General features: G+C 44.8%; 1 protein-coding gene and 1 pseudogene across 1 annotated transcript in view; one reads left to right on the plus strand and one right to left on the minus strand.

The window, feature by feature from the left end:
* Positions 1 to 16,984, plus strand: part of LOC124789441 (15-hydroxyprostaglandin dehydrogenase [NAD(+)]-like) — an 82,546-nt gene that overhangs the window by 21,151 nt on the left and 44,411 nt on the right. Inside the window, exon 2 of the mRNA XM_047256791.1 lies at positions 10,825 to 10,918. Coding sequence (XP_047112747.1) covers positions 10,826 to 10,918 — 93 coding nt within the window. The 5' untranslated portion in view covers position 10,825. The remainder of the gene's footprint in view (positions 1 to 10,824; positions 10,919 to 16,984) is intronic.
* Positions 4,633 to 4,749, minus strand: LOC124790245 (annotated as a pseudogene).

Below are 16,984 nucleotides of genomic sequence, written 5' to 3' on the forward strand. Positions count from 1 at the left end.
TTGTTAAAAGCTCTCTCTAACTCTGCAAATGCTTAAACAGTGCTCTAGAACATGTCCCACGTCTAAGACATGTAGAACGGATTCTGAGAAAGTGAAGTGAATCGGTACAGAAACCACTTACAAAATGGTAGTCTCCATTTCATATCACTTCGTCGTATTAGCGATGGATATTTGAACAATGCGGCAGGATACAGATGCTCTCAAAAATATTGTAACCGGATAGTACTGGGCTCTTTCGGCTTGTTATGAGCATTATCCCGCATTTTGTGACTTTTAAGAAGGGATGCAAAATCACATTGTCAGTAAATGCACTGAGACTACGGCTGGTCCAGTTAGATAGAACTTTAAGGTATATAGAGGACGTTAGTAGCCTAAATGTACTTCCTTGAAGCTCATCCGGTGTGTCTAAAGTTTCCCTGTCCAGTGAAACGCGCTGGCTTCTATTAGTCGAAAATTCTTGGAATCTACCACACATGCAGAGTAGATATTCGGCACGATTATATCTCAATTAGCAGCCGACCACAGTGTGGACAATTTTCGAAAACCTAGGGAGACGCCATCTACCTGTACACTTACCTCTACTATTTATAGAAATAGTGTTTGAATGGGGACGAGCTGGAAATCAAAACGCAGTTTCTTCGTGGATCAGTCCTGATTCTTTGCAGAACCCTCTCTTCATCCAGGAATGTCTTAATGTATAAGATTGGAACATGCTCTAGGACCCAGCAACAGACAGACCTTAGCAATATTTCGATATTGCAATGTCTGTGTTATTCCGAATACGATACAAAGTTACTTTGGCACTGTGACGAGTACAGCCGTTATGAAGTACATTAAATGTATTCGCAGTTGCGAATATGAACAACCATAAGCTGTAGAATGGAACGAGGACAATGAAAACTCGTGCCGGACAGGGATTCGAACCCGGACTTCCCGCTTATCGCGAGCGGACGTCCTATCATTTGGTTATCCCCGCGCCACTCAAGGCCAGACCCAAAATTCCATATGTCGTCAACTCTGTGTCGACAACCAGAACTCGTACATCCATTGTGTACACTACTGGCCATTAAAATTGCTACACCAAGAAGAAATGCAGATGATAGACGAGTATTAATTGGACAAATATATTATACTAGAACTGACATGTGATTACATTTTCACGCAATTTGGGTGCATAGATCCTGAGAAATCAGTACCCAGAACAAGCGCCTCTGACCGTAATAACGGCCTTGATACGCCTGGGCATTGAGTCAAACAGAGCTTGGATGGCGTGTACAGGTACAGCTGCCCATGCAGATTCAACGCGACACCACAGTTCATCAAGAGTAGTGACTGGCGTATTGTGACGAGCCAGTTGCTCGGCCACCATTGACCAGACGTTTTCAATTGGTGAGAGATCTGTAGAATGTGCTGGCAAGGGCAGCAGTCGAACATTTTCTGTATCCAGAAACGCCCGTACAGGACCTGCAAACATGCGGTCGTGCATTATCCTGCTGAAATGTAGGGTTTCACAGAGATCGAATGAAGGGTAGAGCCACGGGCCGTAACGCATCTGAAATGTAACGTCCACTGTTCAAAGTGACGTCAATGCGAACAAGGGGTGACCGAGACGTGTAACCAATGGCACCCCATACCATCACGCCGGGTGATACGCCAGTATGGCGATGACGAGTACACGCTTCCAATGTGCGTTCACCGCGATGTCGCCAAACACGGATGCGACCATCATGATGCTGTAAACAGAATCTGGATTCATGCGAAAAAATGACGTTTTGCCATTCGTGCACCCAAGTTCGTCGTCGAGTACACCATTCCATCGCAGGCGCTCCTGTCTGTGATGCAGCCATGGTCTCCGAGCTGATAGTCAATGCTGCTGCAAACGTCGTCCGAACTGTTCGTGCAGATGGTTGTTGTCTTACAGACGTCCCCATCTGTTGACTCAGGGATCGAGACGTGGCTGCACGATCCGTTACTGCCATGCGGATAAGATGCCTGTCATCTCGACTGCTAGTGATACGAGGCCGTTGGGATCCAGCACGGCGTTCCGTATTACCCTCCTGAACCCACCGATTCCATATTCTACTAACAGTCATTGGATCTCGACCAACGCGAGCAGCAATGTCGCGATACGATAAACCGCGACCGACAGGCTACAATCCGACCTTTATCAAAGTCGGATACGTGATAGTACCCATTTATCCTCCGTACAGGAGGCATCACAACAACGTTTCACCAGGCAACGCCGGTCAACTGCTGTATGTGTATGTGAAATTGGTTGGAAACCTTCGTCTTGTCAGCACGTTGTAGGTGTCGCCACCGGCGCCAGCCTTGTGTGAATGCTCTGAAAAGCTAATCATTTGCATATCACAGCATCTTCTTCCTGTCGGTTAAATTTCGCTCCTCTAGTACGTCATGTTCGTGGTGTAGCAATTTTAATGGCCAGTACGGGCGACACACTTTACTTGAATGTCGCTTTCCCGGTGTCGGTGGATAAATACGATATTGCAGTTCTGACAACACATTGAAATTTGGGTCTGGCCGTGAGCCGTACTCGGATAACCATATAGTAAGGCGAGTGTTCACGATAAGCCTCAAGTCCGGGTTCGAATCCCGGCCTGGCACGAATTTTCATTCCCGTCACTCCATTCTGCAGCTGATGGTTGCCCACAATCGCAATTATGAATACTTTTAATTCTTAGCAATGTAGCTGCGTAATTGTGTACATTCGTTGTTTGATCCTTCATATTCTTGTCGCGCGGTCCTACCCACCATAAGATATGTCCTTTAGGAATGGACAATGGCTAATTCAATATTCAGTCTAATAGAAAGTCGTTCAGGCTCTGGAGAGTTTCTTGCTTTGACTAATGTCATTGTTTTTCAATACTGGGAGAGCTAATTACAGTTTCACCTGCTGGTGATTTCGTGTAGTAGTAAGGTAGTAGAATCTTGTTGAATGCATTTTTAGAACGCAGTATTTGATATTTAGGCTTTCCAGCCGTTGTGTTGAATAAATTTGTTTGTATGTTGAATGGTAATACCACTGCGAATGAACTGCTTGTAGCTTCATGAAGAAAAATATTTTGTCACCAGATACCTGTGTTCTGTTGCAGTTATTATGCCATATTGCGCAACCGGTGGCTCAGTGGTATTCTGAAGCGATATAATATTATTATCTGTTTACGAGTGTTCGGTTGTTTCTGTGACTGTAAACGCAGACAGCGCGCTGACGAAAGATTTCTGCCTTATTTATGGCAGTGGAGGTGTGTACCCACAAGAAACGGGCACATTATAGACTGTATACTAAAGCTGTCATTTCCAAACCTGCACCTGAGTAGCAAGAAGAGCAACGATAAATGGAGAATTTAAACCATTAAGGCTTTCTAATTTTAAAGTTAAGTTCGTTGGATTTTGCTTGTACCCATTACAGTTTATTTTTGTATATGCCACAAAGATCTTATCATTCAATGACAGTGTTGAGAAATGTCGACAGCAAAATTCAAAGGCTTCAGCCTGATCAATGGCTTTTCCAGCCACACATTTCGCTTGATGAATTTTCCAAGAAAAGAGCGTGGTTTATGAAACCTGAAAATACAATTACTGTTTGATTCGATCCACTAGACTGCAAGAGACTATTGCGCGTGCGTCAAGATTAATGATATATTATAAGGGAACTGTTCATTGTTGATTCTAAAGGAATTATGAAGCAAATAACAATGAGTGATCTATCAGTGGGGCGAAGTGTGAAAGGAGCGCTCGGAATTGCTTAAGGCACTCCAGGATGCAAGCAGATGGTCCAGCCGGCTGGAAACATGGAGGAGACAAGATTGTGCCACATGCCGTACAGAAGAAATAATATGAGACTGGGTTTTAAAAGCAGCTGAAAGGCTCCACTGTAGGACACGTAGGTTTTCTTGAACTGTTAGAGATAATATTACGTAACTGAGATTAAGATAAATGTCTCTACTGTCTTATGTTTTTGACAAGTTAAATTTTTCCCTTGATTGGAAATTTCGTCATACAGAACGTTATCCCAATAAATAACATCATATGAGATAATAGGAGGAGATTAGTGTTTAACGTCCCGTCGACAACGAGGTCATTAGAGACGGAGCGCAAGCTCGGGTGAGGGAAGGATGAGGAAGGAAATCGGCCGTGCCCTTTCAAAGGAACCATCCCGGCATTTGCCTGAAGCGATTTAGGGAAATCACGGAAAACCTAAATCAGGATGGCCGGAGACGGGATTGAACCGTCGTCCTCCCGAATGCGAGTCCAGTGTGCTAACCACTGCGCCACCTCGCTCGGTCTGAGATAATAGGACTGAGTGACATTTTGGTTTATGTCGTTAAGAATGTCTGCGTATTGGTTATGGCTTTTCCGTAATAGTAATGACATGCTGCAGTTAAACACAATGTGATCAATCTTTATTATGAAGCACTCCGTCGCCAGTCCACGAGCGGCCTACCGGGACCATCCGACCGCCGTGTCATCCTCAGGGGAGGATGCGGAGAGGAGGGGCGTGGTGTCAGCACACCGCTCTCCCGGTCGTTATGATGGTATTCTTGACCGAAGCCGCTACTATTCGGTCGAGTAGCTCCTCAGTTGGTATCACGAGGCTGAGTGCACCCCGAAAAATGGCAACAGCGCATGGCGGCTGGATGGTCACCCATCCAAGTACCAGCCACGCCCAACAGCGCTTAACTTCGGTGATCTCACGGGGACCGGTGTATCCACTGCGGCACGGCCGTTGCCTGCCCTTTATTATGAAGGGGGAATGAAAATGAATAGAATTACTTCTTGATGCGGAAGTTATGAGTACAGTTGGAACTGAACTTTAAATTTAGAAAGCAGTAACTTGAACGGTTCAAATGGCTCTGAGCACTATAGGACTTTAACATCTGAAGTCATCAGTTCCCTAGACCTTAGAACTACTTAAACCTAACTAACCTAAGGACATCCATGCCCGAGGTAGGATTCGAATCTGCGACCGTAGTGGTCGCGCGGTTCCAGACTGAAGCGCCTAGAACCGCTCGGCCACACCGAAAGCAGTAAGTGATCTATTATGTTTTTCTAATATTTGTATTACATGTCTCATATTTTGTATTAGTTAATTTTTCCCTTCATTGGATTGCCATACATACTGTATTAATTCTGATTATTGTGGAGGTTACTTTTAAGTAACGACACAATTTTAGAGACTTTACTGGTTTCATACAGATATGATTTTATGTACATAGACTAAAGCGGCGAGTGGAAATTTGTACCTAAGCCGGTAATCAACTCGGGTCTCCTGCTTACAAGGCGGGTGCGTTAGGCCACTAAGCCACAAAGCCACAGCGGTTCGCACAACTGCACGGATTACCTGGTATGCCTCCCTCTTCGATCCAAATTCTCACTGCCGCCTCAGTCTACTTTAACCTTCACCTGCACCTGGGTTTCAGGCTGGAAAAAATTTGTGGTAAGTTCTTATGGGACCAAAGTGCTGACGTTATCGGTCACTAAGCTTACACACTACACTAAGCACGACGCACGCACCCATGCCCGAGGGAGCATTCGAACCTCCGGCGGGGAAAGCCGCGCGAACCGTGACAAGACGGTTTCAGGTTGGATCCCCCATTTACGTTCGATGTTGATGTGCTATTCCAGAACATGGAGAGCCTCGGCAATTCTGTTCGTGTCTAAGGGGGAATTTAAAGTAGACTGGGGCGGCAGTGAGAATTTAGATCGAAGAGGTGAGCGTGCCATTGTAGCCCGTGCAGTTGTATGAACTTGTATATTACAGCCTGGCATTTCTGATTTGCTGGTAGGAAATGTCATCTTTCATTCGTCTCAGTTTCCTATTAAAAAAACAATTAAAACTTCCTTACCAGTCTATGGATGTAATTCCACTATGTAGAGTATACTATTATTAAATAATTCTTCTGCAGCAAATAAAACTGGTAAAAACGCAAAAAAAGCGATAATGTGGTAAACTAAGAACCGAAAGGTCTCTGGTTGGATCCCAGGTCAGTCCTAGGACTTTTACGCATTGCTTCTTTCATCTCTGTCAATGAGATTTGTTTGTGAAAAATTTTAAGTTACGCCGAGTTTGAGAACCCATGTGAAACTGTAGTCCCCCCACTGTGACTGGCTAGAGAAGTCAGTTCCAAGATTGGGGGAAGGGAAAAGCATACAACCTCTAACGAGACAGTGCCTAGTAATGCACTGTGGCGTTCACAACGATCTTCATATTGCTAACAGCTCAACCTTTCTGTTACTACACAACGTGCCATTAGGAGGACGGAAGACATGAGACTGTTTGTCTAACTGGGGGTTTGTTTTACTTGACGGGCTACCACGTCGACGGAGGTGTTCGTACGAGAGTGAGTAGAATCCACAGAAGTTCTACGAGACGCAACGGAAATAAACATCCGCCCAAACGTGCCTGGGCAAGCATCATACAACAGGGGGGATGGCAGCTACTGCAGCTGTTGCCCTCCAATGACTGTTTCGCCCTAAGAGAAAAAAACAGTTCAAATGGCTCTGAGCACTGTGGGACTTAACTTCTGAGGTCATCTGTCCCCTAGAACTCAGAACTACTTAAACCTCACTAACCTAAGGACATCACACGCATTCATGCCCGAGGCGGGATTCGAACCTGCGACCGTAGCGGTCGCACGGTTCCAGACTATAGTGCCTAGAACCGCTCGGCCGCAAAGGCCGGCACTAAGAGACAGACTGACATTTTTAGAGGGTTGACCTGTCCTCCCAATGCTCGTAGGCACACGTCCGCGCTTCACGATAGTCACTGAAGCATTCTCAGGGTTGACGGTACCAGAGGGCTCGAGCCGTAGATTTGACCCACGGCTGAGAGTTGGGTGGAGGAGACCAAAGAGCGATGTTATCGTGAAACGTCCCCTTAGAAAAATTTATGAATGACTGTGCTGATAAACCTCTTACGTCATTTCATTTTCAAACAGCTGAGCAAAACTGAACATACTCGGACATTTCTCTCTTCAATAATCCCTACAAAAGAATGGCCCTGACTAACAATAACCTATATCTTTCGTGAATCACTTGCGTCACAAAAATCTTCGTTACTCAAACTACTGCAATACAGCGAGCGCCAATACTGCCAGCTAAATAAAAGATTCAAACTACTGAAGGCACTAACTACTGATAGGCATAGTGGGCAAATGAAAGATTTTGATAGAGAACAAACAATGTATTTACCTTATGTTCAAAAGGCATAATATATATAGCAGTTCATGACATCCAGTCTTACAAATTTCCATTTTGTGACGGACACACGTCCAGATCGTCCGCTCTCAAAATTCTGCCATCTCTCTCCCCACATCCACCACTGCTGGCGGCTCACATCCAGCTGGCCAACACTACAATAGCGAATACTCCAACAATGCAAACCAGACACAGACTGCACACAGCACAGTCAGTGATTTTCATACAGAGCGCTACGTGGCGTTACCAACATAAAAACCTAAACAGCCTACTTACAATCGGTCTCATCGGATTAGGGAAGGATGGGGAAGAAAGTCGGCCGCGCCCTTTTCAAAGCAACCATACCAGCATTTGCCTCAAGAGATTTAGGCAAATCACGGAAAAGGTAAATCAGGTTGGCCGGACGCGGGATTGAACCGTCGTCCTCCCGAAAGTGAGTCCAGTGTGATAACCATTGCGCCACCTCGCTCGGTACGGCTGAGGCAATCTCACGAAAGTCACTACAGCATTCCTCGGATTGACGGTAGAAGAGGCCTCGAGCCGTTGAATTGACCCACGGCTGAGGCAACCTGGATACGCAAAACGCATACCCAGCCATACTGCCGCAGTTTCTTGAGGTACTTGCCATCTAGACCCACACATCCGCCTGCATATGAAAAAACATGGACGTGACGTGCGATATACCACATTAGTGCTAACTCCACACACTTGAATGGTAAGTATACCGATCTCAGTAAATCAAATATCGCGTCCTCCAAAGGTGAATATTATTATCTTCGCTCCACATAGCAGCAAATCTGTTTCTTTTTATAAGTTAGTGACTGACTTCCAATCGTAAGGAGTGAACATTATTCTTGTATTCACTGTACGCTGCAGTTTTACTGCATTTTTAAACTTAAATTTAACCATGTTGTGCGACTGTATTACAATTTTACTACGTTTTGCGTCCATAGGAAACTTCTTCAATGGCTCTACCCCTGTTCCACTAGGTGAGTTTCTCTATTTTTTGGCACCTAACACCATCTCCCGTTAACTGTCACCTCCTAATGTGTTTAACAGCTTTTGTCGACGTCGTGGTGTAAGCGACCCAGCACGAGGCGGGGTGGAAGCAGACACAACGACGGCGCTGCTTGCGCACTCACCCGTACTGTCCAGTTCAAGCTCGCTTCTTCCTTCGTAGCAATGCACGGCAACCAAGCGGAAATTTTTCATGAATACGTAGTTTGCTGCGGAGACAATTTGTGGGTGCTACACGAAACTGATAAAATTTCAGTATACTGATAGCAATTCACTTCACAGAGCTGCACTGTTTGCACACTAGATATGATACATTACTTGAAGTCACGTTTACAACCAGTGACTGCAATCCACCAAACTTTTGACTGTGGGGACGATAACCAATCCTACAGTTCCATTAACGCAGCACCCGAGATGTGCGTGAATATCAGCTCAAACGGGTGTAAGCACGCGATTTCGTTCAATCTTGTGCATTACGCGAACCATCGTCACTGTAACGTGGTATGTACAAAGGTTTAAGGGGTTTTTCATAAGAAGTACGACGTGTATATTTCTTATTGTCAATATAGTGCATATAGATGAAATGGAAAGTGAGTACATTCAATACTAAAATGTAATGAATAGTATACTGATATGCTATATACTCATCTACCCGCCAGATTAGCCGAGAGCGCCAATGAGCTGCTTCCTGGACTCAGGTAGGCGCGCCGGCCCCGCATCGAATCCGCCCGGCGGATTACCGGCGTCGGCCGGTGTGTCGACCAGCCTGGATGTGGTTTTTGGGCGATTTTCCACATCCCACCAGGGGAATACCGGGCTGGGCCCCACGTTCCGCCTGATTTACACGACTCGCAGACATCTCAACACGATTGCACTATTCCATGGCCGGCCGCGGTGGTCTAGCGGTTCTAGGCGCTCAGTCCGGAACCGCGCGACTGCTACGGTCGCAGGTTCGAATCCTGCCTCGGGCATGGATGTGTCTGATGTCCTTAGGTTAGTTAGGTTTAAGTAGTTATAAGTTCTAGGGGACTGATGACCTCAGTAGTTAAGACCCATAGTGCTCAGAGCCATTTGAACCATTTGAACCACTATTCCATGGATTACACCAGACGCATACAGCTGGAGTACACTAATTCCATCGTGGGGTGTACGGGGTGGCGGCAGGAAGGGCATCCGGCCACCCCTTAAAACTATCTTGCCAAATCCGTTCCTAACCGTGCCGACCCTGCGAAACCGCAGGACAAGACACCAGCAAAAGAAAAAAAAAAGAATGCTATATACTCATATGTATGGTGTCAAAGTGCTATGCTCCTCATTTAACTAGGAGATGATTTTGATCCATGGGTATTCATCCTCCAGTGAAAACCCTATGTCACACAGTTTCTTCTCATTTTATTTCACATTCTTACCTATTTATCATAGTAAAGTATTTCATACCTGTCCAAACAAAAGATTTTTTGTATGCGCTGTACACGTTCTTACAGATCACAATCTGACAACAGAATGCAGCTCGATCGCAGAAGAAACGCAGAGAAACTGAGACTGACTGTTCTATATGTGAAATTAGAGCTTACCAGAATGTTCTAAAAGCTATTTGTTCAAACTGAAGATTATAATGACATCCAGCTTTACAAATAGTAAACATTCAAGTGAAAAAAAATCATTTTATTAACACAAAAGTCTGAGAAAACAACAACGAAAGTTATTTCATTTAGTTTCAAAAATAAATTTTACGATTTCTAGATATTCCACCAGTAAAAGTTTCAAGACAAGTTGTTTCTGAATAAATTAAGTGTGTTTTTGAAATATAACAATGATTCTTAATTTGATGCATAGTACGATGTCGTTTATCACTCGTCCGCAGCTCGTGGTCGTGCGGTAGCGTTCTCGCTTCCCACGCCCGGGTTCCCGGGTTCGATTCCCGGCGAGGTCAGGGATTTTCTCTGCCTCGTGATGACTGGGTGTTGTGTGATGTCCTTAGGTTAGTTAGGTTTAAGTAGTTCTAAGTTCTAGGGGACTGATGACCATAGATGTTAAGTCCCATAGTGCTCAGAGACATTTGAACCATTTCTTTTGTTTATCACTATTCAATTAAACTTGGAAAATAAACATTAGAATGAAATATGCAAATCAGATTACGTTTTACATAGCTACATATTTAGAATCTATGTTACCGTAAACTGAAATCTGTAGGATGACTAATTTTCGAAACACAACATTGGCAACTAGACGCATGCAAAAATGTTACCACGTTAGGAACAAATTGGGAAAGGTGTAAAATTTCGTGAGTGCACCAGTGTACTGCGTAATTATACCAGAAACATGAATCTCACACATTGTAGCCGGCAGTCGGAATAAACATTACCGGAAAGAAGATGGAATCGCAAACTTCGATTAATCCAAGAAGTTGTAAATCTTGGTTAGTTATTCATTGTTGCGAAGCTACATTTGTGCGATCATCATAAATTGAACCAGTTTTGCACTCGCCTCACAAAGAAGAAAAACTGAGAACGCTTAGCAATTCAGATGGTGTAGCGTGTTTAGCGTACACACACACGACTTGCGTTGGTGAGACGACGTCCCGTGTTGCAGGATGGACCCCTCTGGCAAGGTGGCGCTGATCACGGGGGCGGCCGGCGGTCTGGGCAGAGCCTTCAGCAGGGCGCTGCTGACTGCAGGCGCCAAGGTGAGTCGCTGCTTCTCCTCATACCTCACTTACAGCCTCGGCACATACGGCGCCTAACAGCCTGAGCATTACACGACTAACGCTACCCCTAACATGTTGTACAAACCTTCTCATACAACACCCTATTTGTTCTTATGTGTCTTTCGAGTCTTCTCCTTCCTTTCCCGCTTTGGCTCTGTCCGTTACCTTCGACTTCAGTTTTGAAGACCACTCTTGACAATAGCTACGCAACGACATGTTGAGATGATTAGTCCCGTCAGTAGTCAATATAGTATGTAGTAGTTCAACTAATGGGTTATTAAGTTAACTAATCCATCCTTCCATTCTTGATAGAACAACTTTATAATTACAATTGAAAACCAGACTGTAAAGGTAAGACGCAATTACTAACCAGCAGTGGGATATACAAAATTATTTGTTCTGGGGCTGATAAGTTTTATTTTGCTCATTCAGGCAGATACGTTCCAGAATTATGACTCCATACTTGCTGAGCATGTACTTTGCGAGTGACACAGCTACACTACTGGCCATTAAAATTCCTACACCACGAAGATGACGTGCTACAATTTAACCGACAGGAAGAAGATGCTGTGATATGCAAATGATTAGCTTTTCAGAGCATTCAACAAGGTTGGCGCCGTGGTGACAGCTACAACGTGCTGACATGAGGAAAGTATCCAACCGATTTCTCATACACAAACAGCAGTTGACCGGCGTTGCCTGGTGAAACGTTGTTGTGATGGCTCGTGTAATGAGGAGAAATTCGTACCATCACGCTCCCGACTTTGATAAAGATCGGATTGTAGCCTATCGCGATTGCGGCTTATCGTATCGCGACATTGCTGCTCGCGTTGGTCGAGATCCAATGACTGCTGGCAGAATATGGAATCGGTGGGTTCAGGAGGGTAATGCGGAACGCCGTGCTGGATCCCAACGGCCTCGTACCACTAGCAGTCGAGATGACAGGCATCTTATCCGCATGACTGTAACGGATCGTGCAGCCACGTCTCGATCCCTGAGTCAACAGATGGGGACGTTTTCAAGACAACAACTATCTGCACGAACAGTTGGACGACGTTTTGCAGCAGCATGGACTATCAGCTCGGAGACCGTGGCTGCGGTTACCCTTGACGCTGCTTCACAGACAGGAGCGCCTGCGATGGTGTACTCAACGACGAATCTGGGTGCACGAATACCAAAACGTCATTTTTTCGGATGAATCCAGGTTCTGTTTACAGCATCATGATGGTCGCATCCGTGTTTGGCGACATCGCGGTGAACGCACATTGGAAGCCTGCATTCCTCATCGCCATACTGGCGTATCACCCGGCGTGATGGTATAGGGTGCCATTGGTTACATGTATCGGTCACTTCTTGTTCGCATTGACGGCACTTTAAGCGGTGGACGTTACATTTCAGATGTGTTACGACCCGTGGCTCTACCCTTCATTCGATCCCTGCGAAACCCTACATTTCAGCAGGATAATGCACGACGGAATGTTGCAAGTCCTGTGCGGGCCTTTCTGGATACAGAAAATGTTCGACTGCTGCCCTGGCCGGCACATTCTCCAGATTTCTCACCAAATGAAAGTCCGCCTCTGGTAGCTGAGTGATCAGCGCGACAGACTGTCAATCCTAAGGGCCCGGGTTCGATTCCCGGGTGGGTCGGAGATTTTCTCCGCTCAGAGACTGGGTGCTGTGCTGTCCTAATCGTCATCATTTCATCCCGATCTACGCGCAAGTCGCCGACGTGGCGTCATTTCGAAAGACTTGCACCCGGCGAACGGTCTACCCGACGGGAGGCCCTAGTCACACGACATGTATTTTTACGAATTGAAAACGTCTGGTCAATGGTGGCCGAGCAATTGGCTCGTCACAATAAGCCAGCCACTACTCTTGATGAACTGTGGTATCGGGTTGAAGCTGCATGGGCAGCTGTACCTGTACACGCCATCCAAGCTCTGTTTGACTCAGTGCCGTTATTAGGGCCAGAGGTGGTTGTTCTGGGTACTGATTTCTCAGGATCTATGCACCCAAATTGCGTGAAAATGAAATCACATGTCAGTTCTACTAAAATATATTTGTCCAATGAATACCCGGTTATCATCTGCATTTCTTCTTGGTGTAGCAATTTTAATGGCCAGTAGTGTAATAATCAGTCCCGTGCGTATCGTGACTGCGAAGACAAGATGAGGCTAGTAACAACACACACACACACACACACACACACACACACACACACACACACACACACAGGGGCATTTAAGCAATCATTATTCCCGCTTTCAATACGTGTTTGAACCGAGGATAAACGTAAACATGAGGTATCGTGCTAAGTACCCTCTCCCATGCACTTCATAGTGGCCCGCGAAGTATGTATGTAGAAATATATGCAGAACACTGCTGTAATTTTTCTACTTCACAAGAAAGGGGACAGACGATACACACACACACACACACACACACACACACACACACCAATACCGTCAGCCTCCTCCACGTAATATACAAGATATTCACTAAAATTATCCGAAAAAGCGTGCAAAAGACGTTATATTCAAGTCAAGCAAAGGAAGGTGCCCTTATTAGATGTCAATGTAGGACAATTTAGCACTGGTAAGTTGCGAATGAACTTGTAGAACAGAGCTGTGAATGTATCACTGCTCTACCGTTAGCATATTTTGAGAACATTTTTGAATCCGTACGAAAAAAAATCTCTGCACTTACAGACCTTGAGAAACAAGGCGTTGGTTGTATCCATGTTGGTATGCTGAAGAATATGTGAGAAGAATGAAGGTCTGTCCTCAGCGACATCATTCTGGAATTGTATTATCAAGGACGTATCATACAGATATGTACTACAGACAATCTCATCAACGGGGATGGTGGATTTCAACCAAGAACTGCCTGGAATCCACCAGCACTGACTACCATTAAATTACGAGGAGCGCACAATAAATAATACAACACATTTTTTCAGCCAATTTCGATCGAAAAAAATGCGGAATTTGTTGTGAGACGTCGAGAAATATACCCGCTGCAGCCCCTATAGTTTCGTGAAGTTCCGATAGGTGGCGGCGCTATACGTGACCTTCAAAATGGCGTTTGTAACGGAGATGCGTCCCAAGCAGAGAGCTGTCTTCAGGTTTCTTTTGGCAGAATATCAGAGCATCACAGAAATTCATAGCCGCTTGCAGGATGTCTACGGATACCTGGCAGTGAGCAAAAGCATGGTGAGTCGTTGGGCGATGCGTCTGTTAGCAGCTTTACAAGTTCGTGCGTAACGGCCGCACATGGCAGTGACTCCTGAAATATTGGAACGTGTGAAAACTCTCGATCGAGGTGATCGCCGGATCACAGTGAAGCAGCTCGCTGCCCTTTGTTGGCAGTGCTGACACACTCGTCCACCAGCTGGGGTACTCAGCAGTGTGTGCCCGCTGGATTCCTCACCGCCTAACAAAAGACGGATCTCGCAGCTTCCGACTTCCGCCTCTTTGGCCCAATGAGGGACGCACTTCGCAGTAAGCAGTAAGTGGATGATGGGGAGGTTACTGATGGTGCAAGACGTTGGCTCCGTTGTCGACCAGTAGAGTGGTATTCATCATCTGTTATCTGCTATATTAGCAGGTCCTTTACCTCTCCATTTTCTGCGATCCATTGCTTCCTTCTTAAGGCTGCTGTATGTTGTACTGTCCATCATGTCATCCAGTATCAGGAATCTCTTCCTTCCTCGCTTCCTTTTCCCTTCTATATGACCTTCTAAAACTGTTTTTATCAGTCTGTCATTCTTTCTTAATATATGCCCATTCCAATTTCTTTTTGCTCTCCTTATTACATCTAGTAACTGTCTTTTCTCTCCCACTCTTCTCAGTACCTCTTCATTTCTTACTCTGTCCATCCAACTTATTCTTTCCATCCACCGCCATGTACAGATCTCAAAAGCCTCCAGCCTTTCTCTGTGTTTCTTCCTCATAGTCCATGTTTCAGCGCCATATAGAACAACACTCCATACAACACATTTTATGAGTCTCTTCCTGAGTTCTCTGTCCAGACCGCTGCAGAAAATTCTCCTTTTCTTATAAAACGCCTCTTTTGCCATTGCTATCCTTGCTTAAATTTCTGTGGTGCACTATCAGTCAGTGTCTATCCTGCTTCCAAGATACTTAAAATTTTGCACCTGTTCTAGTATTTCCCCATTCAGCATGATTTTTATTTCCTTATTTCCTCCTAGTGCCAATACTTTTGTTTTATTTGTGTTAATTTTCATTCCATATTTTTTTCCGTTAGTTTCAATGGTGTCCACCAAATCCTGTAATTCTTTTATGCGGGCATAAATGCTGTCCCACTAAGGACGGCGTTAAGCCTTTGCACTGAACGGAAATTATGTCGAAAAATAGGATTTTGTAGCCAAAAGAGTGGATGAAACCAACCTGCTTTGAGAAAAAAAATGTGTTGCATAACTTATTGAACGCCCTCGTAAAAAGGGGGAAAAAAGAACAGCTTCGGCCCCCAGAAGGGGACAACATCATCGCTACCTTTGTCCAACAGTGAGTACTTCTCCGCTCACGCGACTAACGACAGGAACTACCACTACCTGATAAGATCTCACAGCTCTTTAGATGAAAGATTCCGCGATTTGCGTAGTCTTACCCGACGGCAAAACTGAGATGTGTATTTGCAAGAGCCGGCGGGAGTGGCCGAGCGGTTAAAGGCGCTACAGTCTGGAACCGCACGACCGCTACGGTCGCAGGTTCGAATCCTGCCTCGGGCATGGATGTGTGTGATGTCCTTAGGTTAGTTAGGTTTAAGCAGTTCTAAGTTCTAGGGGACTTATGACCACAGCAGTTGAGTCCCGTAGTGCTCAGAGCCATTTGAACCATTTTGTATTTGCAAGAATATAGATGCCAGTTCTACAGCTCGCACTGGGCTTCATCAGGATGGCGAATTCAAAGTCGAAAGAGGATTGAGGCAACGAGATTTAATGAGATCAACACGCTAGACGAAATTTTTAGGACCTCAACCTAGGTAAAAAGTGAAAGAATGTAGGTTCACGTTATATCTGAAATACCTTTGTCCTGCAGACAACGTTGTTTTCTGGCATTGGTGTAAATAAACTGTAAAAATGAATGAAAAAAGTGAATATACCAGTGAATATGTCGTGACAACTGAAAAATTGTACGTGATCCAGACTCTAACGCGAATTTCCTGCTTTATGCGAGCACTGGATTCTGTTCTCCGAGTACTCCTCCACATTTGGCTTAGACTTTCATTATCACTCATCTCCCCACCTCTGATCTCAACGACCAGCAAAAAAAAAAAAAAAAAAAAAAAAAAAAAAAAAAAAAAAAAAAAAAAAAAAAAAAAAATGGTGCAGATGGCTCTGAGCACTAAGTGACTTAGCATCTGAGGTCATCAGTCCCCTAGAACTTAGAACTACTGAAACCTAACTAATCTAAGGACATCCGAAATGTCTTCACAAAAGAAGACGAAGTAAATATTTCAGAATTCGAATCGAGAACAGCTGCCAACCTGAGTAACGTAGAAGTAAATATCCTCGGAGTAGTGAAGCAACTCAAATCACTTAATAAAAGCAAGTCTTCTGGTCCAGACTGTATACCAATTAGGTTCCTTTCCGAGTATGCTGATGCATTAGCTCCATACTTAACAATCATATACAACAGTTCGCTCGATGAAAGATCCGTACCCAAAGACTGGAAAGTTCCACAGGTCACACCAATATTCAAGGGAGGTACTAGGAGTAATCCACTAAATTACAGGCCCATATCGTTAACATCGATATAAAGCAGGATATTAGAACTTATGTTGTGTTGGAACATTATGAATTACCTCGAAGGAAACGGTCTATTGACACACAGTCAACATGGGTTTAGAAAACATCGTTCCTGTGAAACACAACTAGTTCTTTATTCACATGAATTGCTGAGTGCTAATTGACAAGGGATTTCAGATCGATTCCGTATTCCGGAAGGCTTTTGACACGTTACCACACAAGCGGCTCGTAGTGAAATTGCGTGCTTATGGAATATCGTCTCAGTTATGTGACCG

Source organism: Schistocerca piceifrons, chromosome 3, assembly GCF_021461385.2.
Source record: "Schistocerca piceifrons isolate TAMUIC-IGC-003096 chromosome 3, iqSchPice1.1, whole genome shotgun sequence".
Lineage (NCBI taxonomy): Eukaryota > Metazoa > Arthropoda > Insecta > Orthoptera > Acrididae > Schistocerca > Schistocerca piceifrons.